Raw genomic sequence first — 21,042 nt, 5'->3', positions numbered from 1 at the left:
GATGGGATCTGGAGTACAACAACAATTGGATGGCACCAGGTTCTCTCTCTCTCAGATCAGGGGGAGAGAGAGAGAGATCTCCACCTGTCAAATAATAATAAAAATTAAAGGATTGCCTCAAAGCTTTCCAGGGCTGGACTCTCACATTGAAAATAGGTTCCAGTGCTCCCCGCTGGCAGAAATTAAGTCCTGGAAGTGCAACAGGCTGTGTAAATAAAGGAAGGTCTTCTTAAGCAAGGAAGGTAAAAAGTGAGTAAGCATTGCCTCTTCAGTCTCTCTCTCTCTCTCTCTCTCTCTCACACACACACACACACACACACACACAAAATCCACTTCTCAACAGTGTGTAAAAAAATGTAACATCCATTTCACCACCAGCTTTTTTTGGGGAGCAGGATTGCATCCTGCCCCACACTCCAGCTTTGGGTTTTCCCTAAGAGTCCAGGACCTCCCTTCCCCACAGATCATCACTCTCGGGGGAGGACACATGTTCTGCATTAGGCCCATCCAAATGTGCTTGCTATTAACACGACTCCTGTTGACAAAGCCATAGGTATTAACCCCATAAAGCATTCTGACAGGTGGAACAAAATGAGGAGAGAGAGGGGGAAAGACACCTTCGCCAAGCTTTTAATTGCTTTCTAAGTCGGGCTCATGTTTGGACCAGTGGGGTTTCCTCCTCCTCCTCCTTTGCAAAGAAATACAATGAACTGAGAAGAGAAACCTTTCATTCTACACTTCGAGGTGGTTATATGGAGGGGGGGTTAGGCCAACAGGGCTGGCCCAAAATATTTTGCCGCCTGAGGCAGAAAAGCAGGTGGTGCCCCTGCCATCCTGCTACCTCTATATCATGGTATAAAATGTATCCGAGGCCAGTCAAGCTATTGTGGCACCTGAGGCAGAAAACCCCCACAAAGCAGCTTTCCCCACCCGGGCAGTAAAAAATACAATAATCTAAGTGTGAGCTCACACAGAGGAGCCCCAACCTTTCCTCAAAGAGAAATCTGGTTGATTTAAAGTGCTATTGACTTCCAATAAGGTAATCATGTTTAAGAGTAGGATCTTTTCACTCCCTAACTAGTTAGTTAGTTAGTTAGTTAGTTAGTTAATTTCCTGGATTTTCTATACGGCTCAATTGTAAAACAACAACGACCCTCAACACACTTTACAAAATGAATAAAACAATTAAATGATTGGGGGTTTAAAATAAAAAAGACAAGATTTTTTTTAAAAAAAGAATGGGAAATGTTTATAATGTATATACAAAATTATTTCAAACAGGTCAAAACATTAGCAGGTTTCTAAACACACTTGTAATGTAACAGAAAGTACAGATAACTTAGGAAGATGAAAAATTGGAGAAATATTGATATGCAGTTGAAAACAGAATTAAGAGGACCCATGGATGGGATGGAGGGAGGGGAGAGTCAGGAGATTCAGAGCAATCTTGATATGTGGATTTTGTATGATCTTTTGATGTATGTTTGGTTTCTTTTCTTTCTTTTGGAAAATCAAATAATAATTTTACTAATATATTATTAATATATTAATTAATATCAATAATTATATAAATAATATATAATTAATAATGCTGATTTTAAGAATAACAATTAAAAAATCAGCTTTAAAACGATTTAAAAATATTAATAACTATAAACTGAAAACCCAATTAAAACACATGTCAACACCCTCCATGTCTGGTTGACCTAAACAAAAATGTTTTCAGCAGGTGCCAAAAAGGGTATAGAGAAGGGACTTGCCTGGTGTCAAGTGGCAAGGAGTTCCCAAGTGCAGATGCCACCACACTAAATTATTGATTTCTTACTCACGCAGGATGAGTATTAGGTGGCAGCTGTAACAGTGCCAGCTCCGTGGATTAAAGTGGTCAAGTGGGCATATTTGAGGCAAGGCGATCTTGCAGGTTAAATGGTCCCAAGCTGCTACAGGCCTTAGATGCTAATGGCCACACCTTGAACTTGATCTGATTGTCTTCAGTGCCAGAACTCCGTCTTGAAAGCTGTGAATGTCAACATGCTTCTCAGCCCATCCCTAAGTACCCACAGGCAGGGCCAAGACATGAATGGGGGAAGAGGGAGCAGTCACTGGGTTTTAGACTTCAAGCTTGGTCCTTCTTATTTCAGAAATGAAAGTTGCAATGATAAACACACTTTGCTGGGTGGGAGTGAATCTCACAAACTCAGTGGGACTTGCTTCTGAGTAAGCATGTGGAGGTTGGGGCGGGAAATTGTTATTTTGTTGGTTTTGTTTTAATTATTGATTTGTGCTTTTACCTGGTATTTTTTTTATCTTGTGAACCACCCGGAGATCTTGTGATGAAGGGGTGGTATAAGAATCTAACATATAAATAAAAATAAAGTAAACTGTATACTTAACTCACCGTCTCATGCACACACAGGTTTGTATCTAGCAAAGTTATACTCAGAGGGGACTCAATGAAATTAATGGACCTAAGTTATTCCCCTCCATTATCTGCAATGGGTCTACTCTGAGAAGGGCTAAGATTTAGCTGCAACCCACACCCTCCCTGTTCGGAATTTACATTTAAATGTCAAAACCCAAATCTGCTCCTGTGACTGCACTGCCAGCTATCTGTCGGAGAAAATAATAATAATAACAACAACAACAATTAGTAGTAGTAGTAGTAGTAGTAGTAGTAGTACCCCGCCCATCTGGCTGGGTTTCCCCAGCCACTCTGGGCGGCTTCCACAAAGACCAAAAATACACTAAGATGTCACACATAAAAAACTTCCCTAAACAGGGCTGCCTTCAGATGTCTTCTGAATGTCAGGTAGTTGTTTATCTCTTTGACATCTGATAGGAGGGTGTCCCAGAGGGCGGGCGCCACTACCGAAAAGGCCCTCTGCCTGGTTCCCTGTAGCTTTGCTTCTCGCAATGAGGGAACCGCCAGAAGGCCCTCCTTGGAGCTGGACCTCAGTGTCCGGGCAGAACGATGGGGGTGGAGACGCTCCTTCAGGTATACTGGACTGAGGCCGTTTAGGGCTTTAAAGGTCAGCACCAACACTTTGAATTGTGCTCGGAAACGTACTGGGAGCCAATGTAGGTCTTTCAAGACTGGTGTTATGTGGTCTCTGCGGCCGCTCCCAGTCACCAGTCTGGCTGCTGCATTCTGGATTAGTTGTAGTTTCCGGGTCACCTTCAAAGGTAGCCCCACGTAGAGTGCATTGCAGTAGTCCAAGGGGGAGATAACTAGAGCGTGCACCACTCTGGTGAGACAGTCCACAGGCAGGTAGGGTCTCAGCCTGCATACCACATAGGCAAATTTCCCCTGTGAATGTTGCTAAATATTTCACTTTCCACCCGACGATCGAAGCAGGCACAGGTGCCTTTTCAACCTGTCTGGGATTATATGTGTGGACAGAGAGGTAGACAGATGAAAGGGCGAGAGGAAGGGACATTTGTAGAAGGAACTGGGATGTGCACCTCCTTTGAACGGAAAATAAAAGGGAGTTGGGGAATGGAAAGGCTAGGCTGCAGTTTAAAACAAAAATGTCTACATGAAGACTCCTGTATAAGCACTTTAGTAATCCGCAGCAGAGTGCATTCCTCCCCCAGAGTTTTAATGCGCACGGCAATAATACTTGGCATGTGTATATATACTTAACAGAGTGCTAAAAGCACTTCGCAGACATTACCTGATGTAATGTGCTTTCAACGCTCACTTACATAATTTTCTGCAGTGGTACGACAACCCTGTAGTGCGGGCCAGCCTGATCACACAGCCATATCGCAGATGGGGAGCTGAAACTCAGAGGGAATTGATGAAGGCCACTGGGTGAATCTTTGACAGAGGCAAGAATCAAGTAGCAAACTACCCTATCCTTAGGTCAGGGAGCCTGCAGTCATGGCTGCTCAGAAGTAAACCCGGCCAGGTTCAGTGGGAGCTACACCCAGAGGAGGAATGGATAACCAGGGTTAGGCTGGGGTGTGTGGGGGGGGCAAATGCCTCCCTTTCCGGCTCCTGAGACCGGGGGTAGGCAACCTAAGGCCTGGGGCAGGATCTGGTCCAATCGCCTTCTCAATCCGGCCTGCGGACGGTCCGGGAATCAGCGTGTTTTTACATTAGAATGTGTTCTTTTATTTAAAATGCATCTCTGGGTTATTTGTGGGGCATGGGAATTTGTTCATTTATTTTCTTCAAAATATAGTCTGGCCCACCACATGGTCTGAGGGACGGTGGACCGGTCCACGGCTGAAAAAGGTTGCTGACCCCTGCCTGAGACTCTTGCCATTGCACCCCTCTCTTCATCCCTGTTCCACATCTGCTTTTGCCTGGCTGGAAGTGTAATAAGATGGAAGACAGAGTCATGTGTGTGTGTGTTTGTGCATATGTACACATCTGACTCAACTGTTGCCTACTGTACAGGGCTCCGGATCACATCTGCTGCCCCGCCCACCTTTTGCCTCTGGCCCCGCCCACACCTGGGCACAGGAGGCCTTTGCGAGGTTGCTCAGTATGCAGTGTGGTCCTTGGGTTAAAACAGGTTTCCATCCACTTGCCGCAGCATGTAGAATTGCAGCCTAAACTCCCTCTTAACATGACTTACAGTCAAACCTCAGCTGTCGAATGTAATCCGTTCTGTAAGCCCGTTCAGCTTCTGAAACGTTCGACAACCAAGGCGTGGCTTCCGATTGGTTGCAAGAGCTTCCTGCACTCAAGCAGAAGCCGCGTCGGATGTTTGGCTTCTGAAAAACATTCGAAAATCAGAGCATTTACTTCCGGGTCTTCGGCGTTCGGGAGCTGAATCGTTAAAAAACCGGAACCGTTCAGGAGCCGAGGTTTGACTGTATTTCTGAACAAATATGCTCTACGGTACACCAGCTCTCGCAGCTTCGAGGCAATTGGAAATATTTTTTAACATAAATGAAGGGGCATCACAAAACAATTGAGAGCAGAGGAGGAAGGGCTGTGTCTCATGATGACTAACATACTGCAAGAAGCCGTTCCATAGGGACGCCTTACATCAATCCCACCCAGCAATTGTAATATCCAGGCAAGTGCTGTTTCGGGGGAAGGAAGCCATCTTTGTAGGGGCACACGGAGTTGGGCTTTGAATGCTCAGAAAAGGTGTTGGAACTGCAGTCTTTAGGCTGCAAGGAAGAAATAAGCCAGAGTTAGAGAACCCAGGAGGTTCATTTCATACATGTTGGTAGGACTCTATGTAGCCAGAATGTGCACACACAGAGAGATGTGCAACTTGGAGGCTAAATACACAGTCACTGCAAATTCCCATCATCACAGTTGCACCTTTTGGGAGGCCACCATGCAGATGTTATTTTTATTTATTTCATTTCCACCCAAAAAAACTGAAACTCAAAGTGACTTTTTAAAAAGTTGCACAAAGTTGCCTGTTCACAAGCCACAAATATTTTCTTGCGGTCCGATAAACCTCAGCACAATAAATCCCTCCTTCCCTTCCTCTGTTTGGCCTGTGATGTGAACTATTTAACATGGAAATCAAGCCCCACCTCTTCCATGGAGTCGCCATGAGGCCTTGGATAAATCACCACCTCCCAGCTTCCCTTTTCCCATCTGTAAAATGGGCAGACGTAGCAGCCTCCATCGCTGGGCAGCAGCGGGAATGAATAATTTGTACAGCAAATTATTCAACGTTTTCTCTAAACAATAAGTACCAGTAACAGTTGCAATGTGGGGTGGCCGGTGGGGAGAAGGGCTTTGATTTTATCTCCCTACATAGGTCGTTGAGGGTGTTTCTGAGGCCCTAACTAACTCCTTGTCAATTGAGTCATCTCTTTATTTTCTTTCCCCTGCCACTTCAGTCAGATATGACAACCGACTGTGATTTCCTGCCCCCTTTCAAGATCTCTAAAATAGGGGGTGGGGAAGTGTACATAACTTAGGTTTAGTTTTTTCCTGGACGTGCGATTTCTGACCTTAGGGTCGTTCTACTTGAGCAACAAAAATTCACAAGGACGGTTGGAAAAGATTGCCTGCAGAGCTGGAGCACATTCCCCAGTTTGACTGCATTTCTCAGGCTCGGGATAAAGATTTAGGGTGTTTGTCCTATTTGGGAAACACTGCTACTGTATTTCTGTGTTGTGGCCATGTGTCCCTCCTTTACAAAGGGCACTCCTCTCTTTGCAAGAGTCCAGTTGAAAGGTCAAGAACAACGGTGGGCCCATGATATCGGACACAATATATACATGAATGAGCGGGAAAGGTTGTGGAAGGAGGATATTAGATTCACTGCTTGTTACAATCTCAGAGAAAATGTAATGAAGATACCTGGGTACCTAAGCCCAGCCAAATTGGCAAAAAATGTATAAAAACAGTTCAGAGGTTTGTTGGAGGTGTAAAAATGGGGTAGGTACATTTATGCACATGTGGTGGGGATTCTAAGAGAATTTTGGGACACCATATATAAAGAACTTAAAAAGATATTCAAATTCTCATTCATCCAAAAACCTGAGGCCTTCCTATTAAGAATAATGTCCATGGAAATTAAGAAAAATCATAGACCTCTATTCATGTACACAACCACAGCAGCTAGGATTTTGATAGCAAAGAATTGGAAAAGCGATAACATCCCCACAAAAATTGACTGGCAAGCAAAAATGATAGAATATTTACCACTCGCAAAGATCACAGGGAGATTAAGAGGAAAGTCGATACAGAAATTTAATAAAGAGTGGATAATGTTTAAAGAATATCTTTAAAACTATTGTGATATTGGTAACTCCTTGCAGATCTAGAATGAATCTTGAAACATAAAGACAGTGTACAATAGAAGAGTTTTGATAAGAAATGGGGGAACGAAAAAACAATAATGAACTGTGTACAGGATAACAAAACAGTACAATGAGAAGAATCGGAAGTTAGTGTCTAAGGCACGGGTGTCAAACACAAGGCCCGCGGGCCGAATCTGGCCCACCAGACCTCTTCATGTGGCCAGTGTAGCTGCCGCCGGCCGCCGGCCTTCACCTTTTATTCTCACTTTTTTTTTTTGACACAAGAAAGCCACCTTTTCAGCGCATGCGCGGCAGCCTACAAGCCAGAGAACGTCTACCCGCTAGCGGCGCTGGCCGTTCTACACAGGAAACCTCCACTTGTTACAGATACAACCGGCCCTTTAAGGGTGACCAAACTGCTGATGCGGCCCCCGATGAATTTGAGTTTGACATCCCTGGTCTCAGGTGTGTTTAAGTTGTAATGGATGGAATGAGTGTTGTTTGCATTGTATGTACTGTCTAGGTTTTATGTAAAGTAATGTTAATTGATGTACAGTGGTACCTCGGGTAACAGATGCTTCAGGTTACAGACGCTTCAGGTTACAGACTCCGATAACCCAGAAATAATACCTCGGGTTAAGAACTTTGCTTCAGGATGAGAACAGAAATTGTGCGGTGGCAGCGGGAGGCCCCATTAGTGGTACCTCAGGTTAAGAACAGTTTCAGGTTAAGAACGGACCTCCAGAGCAAATTAAGTTCTTAACCTGAGGTGCCACTGTATAATAAAGGTTATTTTGAAAATTTATAAAAAGAAAAGAAAAGTCAAGAACAACAGGGGTCCTTAAGCAGACTGAGGAGGCAAGCTGACAGGTCACTCAGCAGTGGTGTAGCGTGGGTTGTCAGCACCCGGGGCAAGGCAAGTAATTTGCGCTCCCTAACCCGTGGATTTCAGCGCTCGAGTGTGAGTGCCCCCCCCAGATGTTGCGCCCGGCCCACCTGCACCCCCCACACTACGCCACTGGGGCTGGGGGCGAGCGAAGGAGACATGGACCCCCCCAAAGGCTCAGCAGGAATTTATTAAATTTATTATTTGCGGAGCCCCCGCGGGCCGAGGCAGCCGAAGCCCCCTCCCCTCTCCTCCTCCCGGCCGGGTACGGGGGCTTCCAGCCATGCTCCATCCTCGGCCCCCCCCCCCGCGCGTAGCTGAGACTTGCGCTGAGAGCCGGAGCCAGCGGCGCCCCCTTCTGCCGGGAGACCCCCTCGGAGGGTCTGGGGGAGGGCAGGGCACGGCGAGGCCCCTCGGAGCTCTCCTCCCTCCCAGTCCGCAGAAGCAGCCGCCGCCTGTTGCTGGGCCGAGGGGATGGCGGTGGTGTCGGGGTGCAGAGGCTGCCTGTGCCCGGCCAGGCATCGGTGGTGCCGTCGGTTCTGCTGCAGCAGCTGCTCCCCTGCGAGCAGTGAGTGGAGCGCAGCCGCCGCAGCGGCGACGGGGCGCGCGCGCGCTAGGGCGCAAGGCTGGCGGTGGCGGCGGGGAGCCCGGCGGAGGAAGGAACTTGTCGCTTCCCTCTGGACTCGCGCCCCCCAGATGTTGCGCCCGGTGCGGCCGGCACCCCTGGCACCCCCCACGCTACGCCACTGTCACTCAGGCTTTCTTCACTATGTTGAGATGCATTTATTTAAACGACGGTAATAGAGACACTGTATCAGAGAATCATAGGGTTGGAAGGGACCCAAGAATCATCTAGTCCAACCCCCTTCAATGCAGGAATATGCAGCTGTCCCATGTGGGGATCGAACCTGCAACCTTGGCGTTATCAGCACCATGGTCCAAATATCCATCTGTGCATAGCTGGTGAAGTGTAGAGGTTAGAGCAGGGGTCAGCAACCTTTTTCAGCAAGGGGCCGGTCCACCGTCCCTCAGACCATGTGGTGGGCCGGACTATATGGGGGGGAATGAACGAATTTCTTTGCCCCACAATTAACCCAGAGATGCATTTTAAATAAAAGGACACATTCTACTCATGGGGGACGCGGGTGGTGCTGTGGGTTAAAGCCTAGGACTTGCTGATCAGAAGGTCGGCGGTTCAAATCCCCGCAACGGGGTGAGCTCCCATTGCTCAGTCCCTGCTTTTGCCAACCTGGCAGTTCGAAAGCACCTCAAAGTGCAAGTAGATAAATAGGTACCGCTCCGGCGGGAAGGTAAAAGGCATTTCCGTGCGCTGCTCTGGTTCGCCAGAAGCAGCTTAGTCATGCTGGTCACATGACCTGGAAGCTGTACGCCGGCTCCCTCGACCAATAAAGCGAGATGAGCACCGCAACCCCAGAGTCGGCCACAACTGGACCTAATGGTCAGGGGTCCCTTTACCTTTACCTATACTCATGAAAAAACACACTGATTCCCGGACCATCCACAGGCCAGATTAAGAAGGCAATTGGGCCGGATCCGGCCCCTGGGCCTTAGGTTGCCTACCCCTGGGTTAGAGAGTTGGACAAGGACCTGGTAGACCAGCGGTCAAATCCCCACTCTACCACAAGGCTCACTGGGTGACCTTGGGCCAGTTACTGTCTCTCAGCCTGATCTACCTCACAGGGTAGGGAGGTGAGGAGGAGGAGGAGGATATGTTGCCCATCTGACTGGGCAGCTTCCAACAAAATATTAAAACACACAAAAAACAAGGAAGGGGGATAGCTACGCATGCTGCCTTCAGCTCACCTGAGGAAAGATGGGGTATTAATGAAATAAAATGAAAATGCGAATTTCATGCAAATCTGTGCCCTTGCGTGCTCAGGGGAATACTTAAGTTATACTTCTGTGGCTTTTAGCACTCTGGCTAATGAGTCACACTTCTCTTTCTCTGCCTCCACTAGGTCTCATCCTACTAATCACTTCGTCTCCCTTGCACCGCAGGCCCTGTGAATTATACATCCAGCACCCTCTCAGCCCTGTGCTTCATATGAAGGGAAGCTTTTGCCTGTGACAGCTCTGGCCACAATACATCAATTAGCCTCGGAGGTGCCATAAATTAAACCAGAGGTGTCAGGGGGCGCCAGGAGCTGCGTCTGTTGCGGCCTCGGTGTTGTCAAACAAAGCTCGTCCTTCGTGGTCCAAAACTGAGAGAAGATGGAGCACAGCCTAGCAAGCAGATAGGCAGACTCACCTTGCATATCGGGGACACTGTCGTACAGTGGATAGAGTTTTTAAACTGCTTTTCCTTTTTAAAAAGGCAGTGCATAAATTGCCGATACCATATAACCAGTCCTGAAAGACCTACATTGGCTCCCAGTATGTTTCTGAGCACAATTCAAAGTGTTGCTGCTGACCTTTAAAGCCCTAAACGGCCTCGGTCCAGTATACCTGAAGAAGCATCTCCACCCCCATCGTTCAGCCCAGACACTGAGGTCCAGTTCCGAGGGCCTTCTGGCAGTTCCCTCACTGTGAGAAGTGAGGTTACAGGGAACCAGGCAGAGGGCCTTCTCGGTGGTGGCACTCGCCCTGTGGAATACCCTCCCATCAGATGTCAAGGAAATAAACAACTGACTTTCCAAAGATTTGGAAACAAAAGACTTTCCAAACGTTAGGCATTCCTGCTAAGGGGAACTTTGAGGCAGAAGAAGAGAAGAGTTTGGATTTGATATCCTGTTTTATCACTACCCGAAGGAGTCTCAAAGCGGCTAACATTCTCCTTTCCCTTCCTTCCCCACAACAAACACTCTGTGAGGTGAATGGGGCTGAGAGACTTCAGAGAAGTGTGACTGGCCCAAGGTCACCCAGCAGCTGCATGTGGAGGAGCGGGGAAGCAAACCCGGTTCACCAGATTACGAGTCTACCGCTCTTAACCACTACACCACACTGGCACCAGTCTAGAATTGTAGAGTTGGAAGGGATATCTTGAGGGTCTTCAACCCCCTGCAGTGCATGAACCTCAACTAAAGCATCCATGACAGATGGCCATCCAGCCTCTATTCACCACCTTCCAAGGAAGGAGAGTCCACCACCTTCGGCTTGGTGTGGGTCCCAAAGCTATTTCCCCAAACCACGCCCACTTGCCCCACACCTGATGTCATATGTGATGTCAGCAGTGGAGCAGCCAATCCCTGCAGAAAGCAGCTTTGCCCAGCCCTGTGATTGGTGCTAACCAAGCACTGGGCACACAGCTGGCAATGAGAGGGACTTTGACAGGTGGGCGGGATGACCCACCTTTCAATCATCCAGCATCACAATGACATTGGGTGATGGACAAGTGGGCAGAACCATGCACCAGTCAAAGTTGGCCCTCACCGATAAGGTCGGATAACAATCTTGCCCACTGCACCATAAATACTCTCCGTCCTCCCCCCCCCAAATTTACACCTCCCCCATCTGGTGCTGGAGCACACCTCTCATTCAACATTTCTTAAAACACCAACAATAGGGGTGTTCACACATTAGATTCAACAAGTGTACAATCCATGTACACCTGTATACCTGGGTTGATATCTGCACGCTCGCAAAATTAGTTGCATGTAACGCACAGCAAATGGGCACCCTGCTTACCTGTGTACACAATAGCTAAGCTGTACTAATAAACAAGTGTACCCACTTTCACACAAATACTTGTATATGGGCAGAGGCAGCTTGTGCCTGTGTTCAGCAAAATAATATTAATAATAATAATAATAATAATAATAATAATAATAATAATAATAATAAATTTATTCATATCCTGCCCTCCCCAGCCAAAGCTGGGCTCAGAGCGGCTAACAAGTAAAAATAGCACTGTGTACATAAAATCACATAGTCAATTAATTAAAATCCATTCTAAAATCAATTCAGAATCAAATTAATGGCAACCACTGGGCTAGAGTTCTATGAGGATTACAGAAGGAGAGAGGGGGTCAGACTGTGCCTTGGCCAAAGGCCTGGTGGAACAGCTCCATCTTGCAGGCCCTGCAGAAAGATGTCAAGTCCCTCAGGGCCCTAGTCTTTTGTGACAGAGCGTTCCACCAGATCGGGGCCACGGCTGAAAAAGCCCTGGCTCTGGTCGAGGCCAGCCTAACCTTCCTGCGGCCCAGGATCTCCAAGATGTTTTTATTTGAAGACTATAAGGTCCTCCGTGGGACATACCAGGAGAGGCGGTCCTGTAGGTATGAGGGTCCTAGGCCAAATAGGGCTTTAAAGGTTAAAACCAGCACCTTAAACCTGATCCTGTACTCCACCTGGAGCCAGTGCAGTTGGTATAGCACCGGACGAATGTGATCCCATGGTGAGGACCCCATAAGGAGTCTCGCCATGGCATTCTGCACCTGCTGGAGTTTCTGGGTCAGTCTCAAGGGCAGCCCCACGTAGAGTGAGTTACAATAATCAAGTCTGGAGGTGACTGTCACATGGATCACAGTGGCTAGGTGAGGGCAAGAGAGGTAGAAAGCCAACTACTTAGCTTGGCGGAGATGAAAAATGCCACCTTTGTTATGGCTACAACCTGCGCCTCCATAGAAAGGGAGGTGTCGAAGATTACGCCCAAATTATTAACAGACGGCGCTATTATTATTATTATTGTTAATAATAATAACACCCATGCTCCTCCTCCTCTTCTTCTTCTTCTTTTCTCCATGCCTGCTCCATGGAACCTGGTCTGAAGTACTTCCCTACCCCCCAAATCCTTGTTCCTTTCTTAGAAAAAGTAGGGTCGTTTGAGCTGTCTCGCCTTTAATTTGGTGACCGTTGCAAACAGGACCTGTGCCTTGAACCAGGCTCAGACTATTTCAGTTGGTTAGAGCGTGGCGCTGATAACGCCAAGGTTGCAGGTTTGATCCCCGGATGGGACAGCTGCATATTCCTTCCTTCCAGGCGGTTGATGACCCTCCGGTCTACAATTTTGTGATTCTATGATTTCTATTTCTCCTCCTCATCTGCTCTCCAGGGTCTCACTCCAGGGTCTTTCCCATGAGCTGCTAGATGACCCTTTTCCACTGGAGATGCCTAGGCTGGGACTCAGCCTTGGGACTGTCTATGGGAAACTGCATGTGGCCTGCCACTGGACTGTGACCCCTCCCATAGATTCAGGGATATCCCTAGCTGCCAAATTAGTGTGGGGGAGAGGTTGTCATTAGCATGCAATTCCTTTCTCCTTCCCCCTCCTCCCACAATCCCTGCTAAGCTGTCACAGGGCACCTCCAGACTGCTACGATGCAAACCCACCATGCATGCAGGGATATTTAGATTTGCACGGAGTGGACAAAAGCCGTCTGCCACCCTAGCACAACGAACCCATTTTTAAAAAATGAAAAATGGGTTTTTTGTGGTTAGGAAGCCAGAAGGCTCTGGGAAGAGTGGGGGTGGGGGTGGGACAAAAGATGCAAAGGAAGGTTTACTCTGCAAGCAGATCAGGATGGATGCTCAGTAAGACCAGACATAGACTAACCTCCACAAGGGAGGGAGGAGAAACTCCATGCAGCACACGTTTCAAGTTGATCCATCAAATCTGCAGTTTCTGAAACAATACGAGAATGGGGGTGGCACCATCCTTCAAAATCCGCACACATCTGAATTTTGCAATGCAGTTCTGAAACCAAACAGTATTTCCCAAAATGCATATATGACATAAAAGTGTGCATAAGGATGGAGATGTAGTGAAAACAACATACCAAAAAAAAATGCATTTATTGGGAGGAATTGCACGCAAAAATGTGTATATTTGTCAAACCTGCTTTTTAAAAATGTGTTTATTGGGAGAGATTCACAATAAAACGTTGGTGTTTTTTCATCAGGATTTCTTTAATAATAATAATAAATAGTCACAAATTACTGCAAAATGCAGAGGAGCGAATTTAAGATTGGAAAAGTAAGAAACCGAGAGAGAAGAAATGGTGAGGTCTCGCCATCCCTAATCTCTGCATAAGCCTTGTGCAAAGACCCCAGTATGGATTCTCAGTGAAACAGGGTAGTCTTGAGGAGCTCATAAGACACCATCCTCTGCAAGCCTCTTCTTTACTTTTTCATGAGCAGCCTTGTGGGGGAAGCATTCTGTGTAGCTCTAAAGTTTGACCATCTTTTTTTTTTGGGGGGGAGAACCCTAAACTAAACACATGATCCAATAACAGCCATCCTTTCATTTCCCCTCTGATTTTCTCTTCTTCTTCTTCTTCTTCTTCTTCTTCTTCTTCTTCTTCACATATCATCCCTAGCCCCCTCTGGCATGAGGGCGGATCTGGAAAGGCATGTTAGGCTTCACCGACACCCCTTCCTCCGCCTCCTAAATTAAGCAAAGCTTACTTGCGAACAAACATGTTGTGCAACTTCCTTTCTTTTTTAATTGCATTTATTTTAACCGCTGGGATCGTTCTCCCTGGCTCTTGCAGCCTTTTAAGCTGCAGAAGGTGTGTCTCTCAACGCACACAGCGAACTTCCCTCTGCCTATTCCTACTTCTAGGGGAACGGGACGGCATCTCGGAGACCCAGCACTGAAAGAAACGGATTGTACTCAGCTGTCCACAGCCAGAGGCTGCCTGGGGGAAAGACGAGGAGAAGCTGTGCAGACGATGCTTAACTCGTTTTTTTAAAACATCCCAGAGATTCCAGGGTTTAAGCAAAACAGGAAACTCGCAAACTCTCTGCCTTTGTAACTGTCATGCCTGGGACCTCACCCATAATACCTTCAGAACGCCACCTCTCTCTCCTCCCTCAGTTCCCTCCTCCAGGGATAATAAATCCAGACTCCTTTCCCACAATGCCCATGCAACAAATCTGTACCCCAAGGCCCAAAAGTGTGTGTCGATTGCATTTCTGCATCTATGGTCCTTCCTAGACAAGCCTGCCAAGGTTACAGGTTCGACCCCCGTATAGGGCAGCTGCATACTGGTCCCTTCCAAGCTTACAATTCTATGAGTCTACTCCTGCCTCTTCCATGTCTCCCCGCCCTCTGATCTCCCTCCACAGGTCTGTAAGCTCTTTGGGGCAGAAATCTACTTCTTTTCCCCTTTTCGCTGTGCAGTGCCTGTGCATTGACATCTCAGCAGTGTCTTATTCCTTCCTGCCTGCCTTCTAATCATCTTCCTTCGAAGTTCTTCCTGTTTAGGCCAGGATGAGATTAAGTCAGGCATTGGCAAATTCGGCCCTCCGGATGTTTTGGGACTACAACTCCCATCATCCCTGACCACTGGTCCTGTTAGCTAGGGATGATGGGAGTTGTAGTCCCAAAACATCTGGAGGGCCGAGTTTGCCTATGCCCGGATTAGGTGGTGGCATGTATAAAGCTCCCGTTTCTTTTCACATGCGCAGAGGCACTCTAGGGTGTATTATCTCCTCAACTGCCTCATTCTTAAAGTCTTGTTCATTTTGCTAATTTCACCTGCTTGGCATAATTTCTTGCATTTGTGTTTTGTGCAAAAATGGCAACTGCTGGTGTTTTGATTTACTTTGGTGATATTCCTTGCTGGCGTTTCAGTTTAGTTTGGGGATTCTAATCGTCTGTATATGTTTGTGTTTTATACTCAAACTGCAAAGGTCAGGGGGTTGGTGCACATCGATTTCTATTCCAGGGCAAAAGAAGTCAGGGAGCACTGATTAAAAATGGGTTGCAGAGCTGGTTCCTGTTTCAAGTTAATTCAGTGGGCGCAGTGTCAAGAAAAATGCTATACTAGGATGCCCCAATGGTCGCTGTTTCAGCCTCTGCAGTGGTGCCAAGCCTCCTAATTTACGTCTTACAGTCCTGCCATCAGCCTCTCCCAGTCAGCCACCAACCTTAAATGTCCATCACCCCCAAAGTTCAACATGCCAAACCCACGCCCCCTAAGATATTAGCGTTTTACTGCACTAGCCGTCCACTGTCTCCTTTTCTGCTAAGGGCTAATGCAATTCAACCCTAGACATTATTATTATTAACTGTTTCCTGTCCAGAAATGAGCCAGGCAATAAAGCAAAGATTCGCCTCCGAGCGTATGCAGGGCTCCTTCTTCACTGAAGAACCTGATCTCCACCTTGCATACTCAAAGAGTTACGGGCACAGATTTGAGGTTTGTGGAAAACACGGACCTTGAGATCCAAAAGCCACGTCTGTTCAGCTTCCCTCCACCCCATTTTGCAAGCTAAACACTATACGATTTGAGAGGGTTGGAGCGCAGGGGTAGAACTTCAGCTCTGCTTGCAGAAGATTGGATCCCTGGCATCTCCAGATATGGGTGGGAATGTCCCCTGTCAGAAACGCTGGGGAGCTGCTGCCAGCCAGTGTCGACGGTACTAACCTAGATGGACCAATGGGTCTAACTGGGGATAAGGCAGGCAGCTCCCTAAGTCCCTATTGCAACCAAACCCTCTCAACCAGCGAGCCTCTCCCTCCGTCTGGCTACCCATCCTGAATCTCCCCTCTGCAAAATAATACTAATTTTGAAATCCGCCCCTCTTCCTTCTGTGATCTCTCTCCCTCCTCTCTCTCACGCCAGCTCCCTGTCGTTTGGCACATCCACACTAAGCGAAGGGCTGCCGGCAGAAATGACCACTCGAAGCTTAAAAGCCGATGCGTTTTCTAATCAATGTATGTGATTTGGCTTTGAGGGGACCTCGGTAACTTAGCTGCCTTGCCTACAGGCTAACACTGGTGCGACGCGGGAGATCCGGGAATAGGATCACTATCCCATAGCTTTTTTTAAAAAAAAAGTAATATCAGGGAATGTTGGTGAATGGGCTTGGGAGTGGAAGTTGTCATTTTCCCCGTGGTGTAAAGAATAGCAGGTATCCTGCAACCCCCACCGTGTTGAGCCTCGTGGGGCAAACAGCAGCTGGAGGGTGAATGAGAGAATCATAGTACAGTGGTACCTCGGGTTACATACGCTTCAGGTTACATATGCTTCAGGTTACAGACTCCACTAACCCAGAAATAGTACCTCGAGTTAAGAACTTTGCTTCAGGATGAGAACAGAAATCGTGCTCCGGCGGCGCGGCGGCAGCGGGAGGCCCCATTAGCTAAAGTGGTGCTTCAGGTTAAGGACAGATCTCCGGAACGAGTTAAGTACTTAACCCGAGGTACCACTGTTTTTTAGAGATGGGTTGGGGACCTCAGAGGTCATCGAGCCCAGCCCAATGTAGGGATCGTGCTTGGCAGACAGACAGACACCCAGCCTGTGCAGAACTACACCCCAAACTGAAGGAGAGCGATTCAGGGAAACAGGACGGCGGTGGTCCCAGTGTAAAATCAACCTCAGGGCTACGGTTATTATTAATGTGTTACGAGAGGCGAATATCCTTGCGCAGGCTTTATCTCTCAGCCTTCCCTATCTGAAAAGGTTGTTGCGGGACTGAAATGACCCTGGCAGCTCTTTGGAGGGAGGGTGGGTAAGGATTTGTTATTCCCCTTGCAGTTTTGGTCCAGAGCACCTTTGTGCTTCCGGACAAAGGATGCCCATCTTTGATCGCACACAATCATCATCATCACCGAGGTTTGAGGTTACAGAGGGGTCTCCAGAGGCAGGAAAAGCGCAGCGAGATGCTTACATTTGTCGCTATGATTTCTTGGAAGCACTTCCGAGCACGCAGACGTGCTTCCTCGTTTTATCACCCCAACTGGAATCTAGTCAGAGCTCCTTAGACGTCTCATAAAAGGCGGCAGTGCCTCAAACTCTCTCTCTCCCTCTCCCTCTCTCTCTCTTCCTCAGCACATCCTCGGCGCCGCTCTTTTTCGTTTCCCTGCCGCGCCCCCTGCGCGCACAAAACCATTTCACACGTTCCGCAGAGAGCAATATAAAACAAGATCTATCATTCCGGACACTGCAATTGATAGATCGCATCCTCGCCGCCGCCGCCCCCCTTTTGAAACGTCAAAATAGGACTTTTTAAATCCTCTTCTTCGCCCCCCCCCCACTCCCGCGACTCTCATAGTCGCCCCAAATGTTCTCCTCCAGCAGGCAAATCTCTGCTTGGGGTGTGGGGGGTTTCCAACAAACCGACGTGGGGTGTGGTTAGGGTGGGGCCAGGGAGCCCGGCGCTGCCCTACCCTGCGTATCCACCCGGATCCTCTGCACGCGTCTACGCAGAGAAAGCAACTCTCCCTGACTTCACAGCGCGATCCTCGCCGCGCCTCCCCTGGAACTTCGTGGGCGCCAGACACCCGGGATCGAAGCATTACTCGCGAGGAAGTGCGCAGAGGACAGCAGCCCGCTATCGGTTTGGGCGCGCGCAAAAGTTCCTTCCCAGCTGATTAGCAACCCCCCTAGGGACCGAACCGATGGGTGGGCGCCTCCCAGCAGATCCACCCCCCCCAAAAAAAAAGAGAAACTTAAACCCCAGTGGCTAGGGGTGCCAACTTTAATTAAACATTGGGGGGGGGGGATAATTGATCACATGACATAGTACACACACATGTGTACTAGTATATGGATGGCAGTATCCATCAACTGTCGGGGAGCCTGGCCCCATCAAATAAATTTTTTTTGGGGGGGGGGCCAAGGGACCTTGGTCCTAAGGAGTTGGCTCCTATGCCGGAGACAGAGCACCCTGGTGTCCAGCGGACCCGAAGGAGAACCGCTACCACCCGCCCCATCCCATCTCCGCACCCCAGACTGGACACACACACACACACACAAAGCACCCATGGGTGGCAGATCCGATCGACGCCCCCGTCTCAATACTCGCTACGATCCGTGCGCACCGTCACTTGCGATCTTCTCCCCATCTCTGCCCTCTAAAGATGGGAGTGAGTCGCCGAGCCTCTTCCACACCCCACCCCACCCCTGGGTTGATCCACAGGGCGAACCCACTCACCCCGGAAAGCAGCAGCAGCGATCCCAGCAGGAGCGCCAACCTCTTCGCCTTCTTCTCCATGACCGTCAGAGCTGGAGGAAAGCGGAGCGCAGCGGGAGCCAGGCGGGAGGCTTATTCCACATCCCCTTCCCGGTACTCCTCGGGCGGATCGCGCGCGCGCGCGCGTCTCAGGTCGAGAGAAGGAGCGCGATGCAGATACCGCGGCGGCGGCGGCGGCCCCTGTAGGAAGCGAGCGACTGAGCTGCAGCCCGGGCAGCACCTGCTTTCTGTAACTGGGAAGCTCCGCCCCGCTTCCCCCTCATTACTATTAAAACGAGCGGCGCGCTCAGCCCACTGGCTGGGTGGCTTTGGGGGAAAAAGGCGCACGCACGACGGTGGCACAAGGGCGCCGCCCGCTTTCAGGCTCCCAGCAAGAGCTGAACTGACAGGGGAGAACATGAATTGGTTTCATTGCATTCCCGATTCCATTCCTTCATTTTATAGAGCTGGCTTTGATTTCTTCCGAAGGTGGGGAGAGATTCGCATCGGGCACGCCCTGGCAGCTTCCCCAAAGTTCCTTTGGAAGAGTGGAAGGCAGAGGGTTGCATTGGCAGCCACCTGGTACAGTGGAGAAGGGGGAATTGGGGGGTGAATGTGCCCCCCGCCCCGCTACTGCAATACGCTCTACGTGGGGCTACCTTTGAAGGTGATCCGAAAACTACAACTAATCCAGAATGCAGCTGCCAGACTGGTGACTGGGAGCAGCCGCCAAGACCATATAACACCGATCCTGAAAGACCTATATTGGCTCCCAGTACGTTTCCAACCACAATTCAAAGTGTTGGTGCTGACCTTTAACGCCCTAAGTATACCTGAAGGAGTGTCTCCACCCCCATCGTTCAGCCCAGAACCTGATACCCAGCTCCGAGGGCCTTCTGACAGTTCCCTCCCTGCGAGAAGTGAACTTACAGGGAACCAGACAAAGGGCCTTCTTGGTGGTGGTGCCTGCCCTGTGGAACGCCCTCCCATCTGATGTCAAGGAAATAAACAACTACCTGACTTTCCAAAGACATCTGAAGGCAGCCCTGTATCAGGAAGTTTTTAATGTTTGATGTTTTTTTATGTTTTTATATGTGTTGCAAAGCCACCCCCGAGTGGCTTTGGCAACCCTGCCAGATTGGCAGAGTATAAATAATAATATTATTTAAAATATGATTATTATCTGGCCCTTAGATTCTTGTCCATCTGCAATCACTCCTTAGCAACTTCCCCTCTCCCCAGGTCACACCCCTCGCTAGTTCTGCTTCCCACCCTCCTCAAGTGTTTTTGGGGATGTGTCTTTGAACTCTGCCCCCAACGTCCCCTGCTTTGCTGGATGGAGGATAGAGTGTGGGGGGTGTGAGTGTGCATGAAACGGGCTTATTGTGTACAAGAAAAGCCAGCTGGATCAGGTCAGTGGTGTACCTAGTTGAGCTTCCTGTTCTCACAGTGGCCAACCAAATTCTTGCGGGAACCTGCAAGCGGGACCTGAGCACCAGAGCACTCTCCCCTCCTGCCAGAGACCCTCCCCTGACCCTGAATCTTCCCTGGAGCAGGAGGACAGTATAGATTTGGAACAATGGTTTGCAGAGGGACATAGTTCAGAAGGCAGAAGCTGGGAAATACTGGATGGGGAACAGCTAGGAGAAGACACAGTGGAAGAGTTTACAGATTCACAGTCCTTGGACAGCATTCCTCCAGCACACTCCCCAGGTCGAGAAGAGCTCAGAAAGTCTCAGAACAGAAAGCGTAGAGGGTACAAGCTCATATTACAAGATGTAGGAGTGACATAGATTAACAGGGACGGAGGGGTGTAGCCCTTAATTGGGAGCACCGCCATTCTAGGTAGATGGGTTCTTTTGTCTCTCACTGTAATTATTAAAGAATCTAACTGGTAAGATGTTCCTTTCATTTGATCTCTTCTTATTTACTGCCATGGGTGGCGCTGTGGTCTAAACCACAGAGTGTAGGGCTTGCTGATCAGAAGTTCGGCGGTTCAAATCCCCGCTATGGGATGAGCTCCTGTTGCTCAGTCCCTGCTCCTGCCAACCTAGCAGTTCAAAAGCACGTCAAAGTGCAAGTAGATAAATAGGTACCGCTCCGGCGGGAAGGTAAACAGCGTTTCCTTGCGCTGCTCTGGTTCGCCAGAAGTGGCTTAGTCATGCTGGCCACATGACCCAGAAGCTGTACGCCGGCTCCCTTGGCCAATAAAGCGAGATGAGCGCCGCAACCCCAGAGTCGTCTGCGGCTGGACCTAATAGTCAGGGGTCCCTGAACCTTTTCCAGCTCTGCAATATCCTTTTTGAGGCGAGCCCGCCAGAAGTGTACACAGTATTCCAAATGCAGTCACAACATAGATTTGTACAACAGCATAATGAGATCTGCAGTTGTATTTTCAGTTCCTTCCCTAATAATCCCTAGCATGGAATTTGCCCATTTCACATCAGCCACACACTGGGTTGACATCTTCACTGCACTGCCCACTATGACCTCGAGATCTCATGGTAAGCCACCACCAGTTCACCCCAAGCATATACAGTATGTGAAAATAATATTATTATTTTTTG

The 21,042-nt window shown here is 48.7% G+C and overlaps 1 protein-coding gene across 1 annotated transcript in view; it reads right to left on the bottom strand.

Annotated features, from left to right (window-relative positions):
- The window catches only part of NGFR (nerve growth factor receptor), a 62,621-nt gene extending 43,927 nt beyond the window's left edge, over nucleotides 1–18,694 (bottom strand). Inside the window, exon 1 of the mRNA XM_082194460.1 lies at nucleotides 18,458–18,694. Within this exon, the coding sequence (XP_082050586.1) occupies nucleotides 18,458–18,517 (60 nt within the window). The 5' untranslated portion in view covers nucleotides 18,518–18,694. The remainder of the gene's footprint in view (nucleotides 1–18,457) is intronic.
- Between the last annotated feature and the right edge of the window lie 2,348 nt (nucleotides 18,695–21,042).

The sequence above is a fragment of the Podarcis vaucheri genome, assembly GCF_965113315.1.
Source record: "Podarcis vaucheri genome assembly, chromosome: 13".
In the NCBI taxonomy this organism is placed as follows: Eukaryota; Metazoa; Chordata; class Lepidosauria; order Squamata; family Lacertidae; genus Podarcis; species Podarcis vaucheri.
Note: the sequence above shows the minus strand (reverse complement) of the source record. Positions and strands in the feature narration are given on the sequence as shown.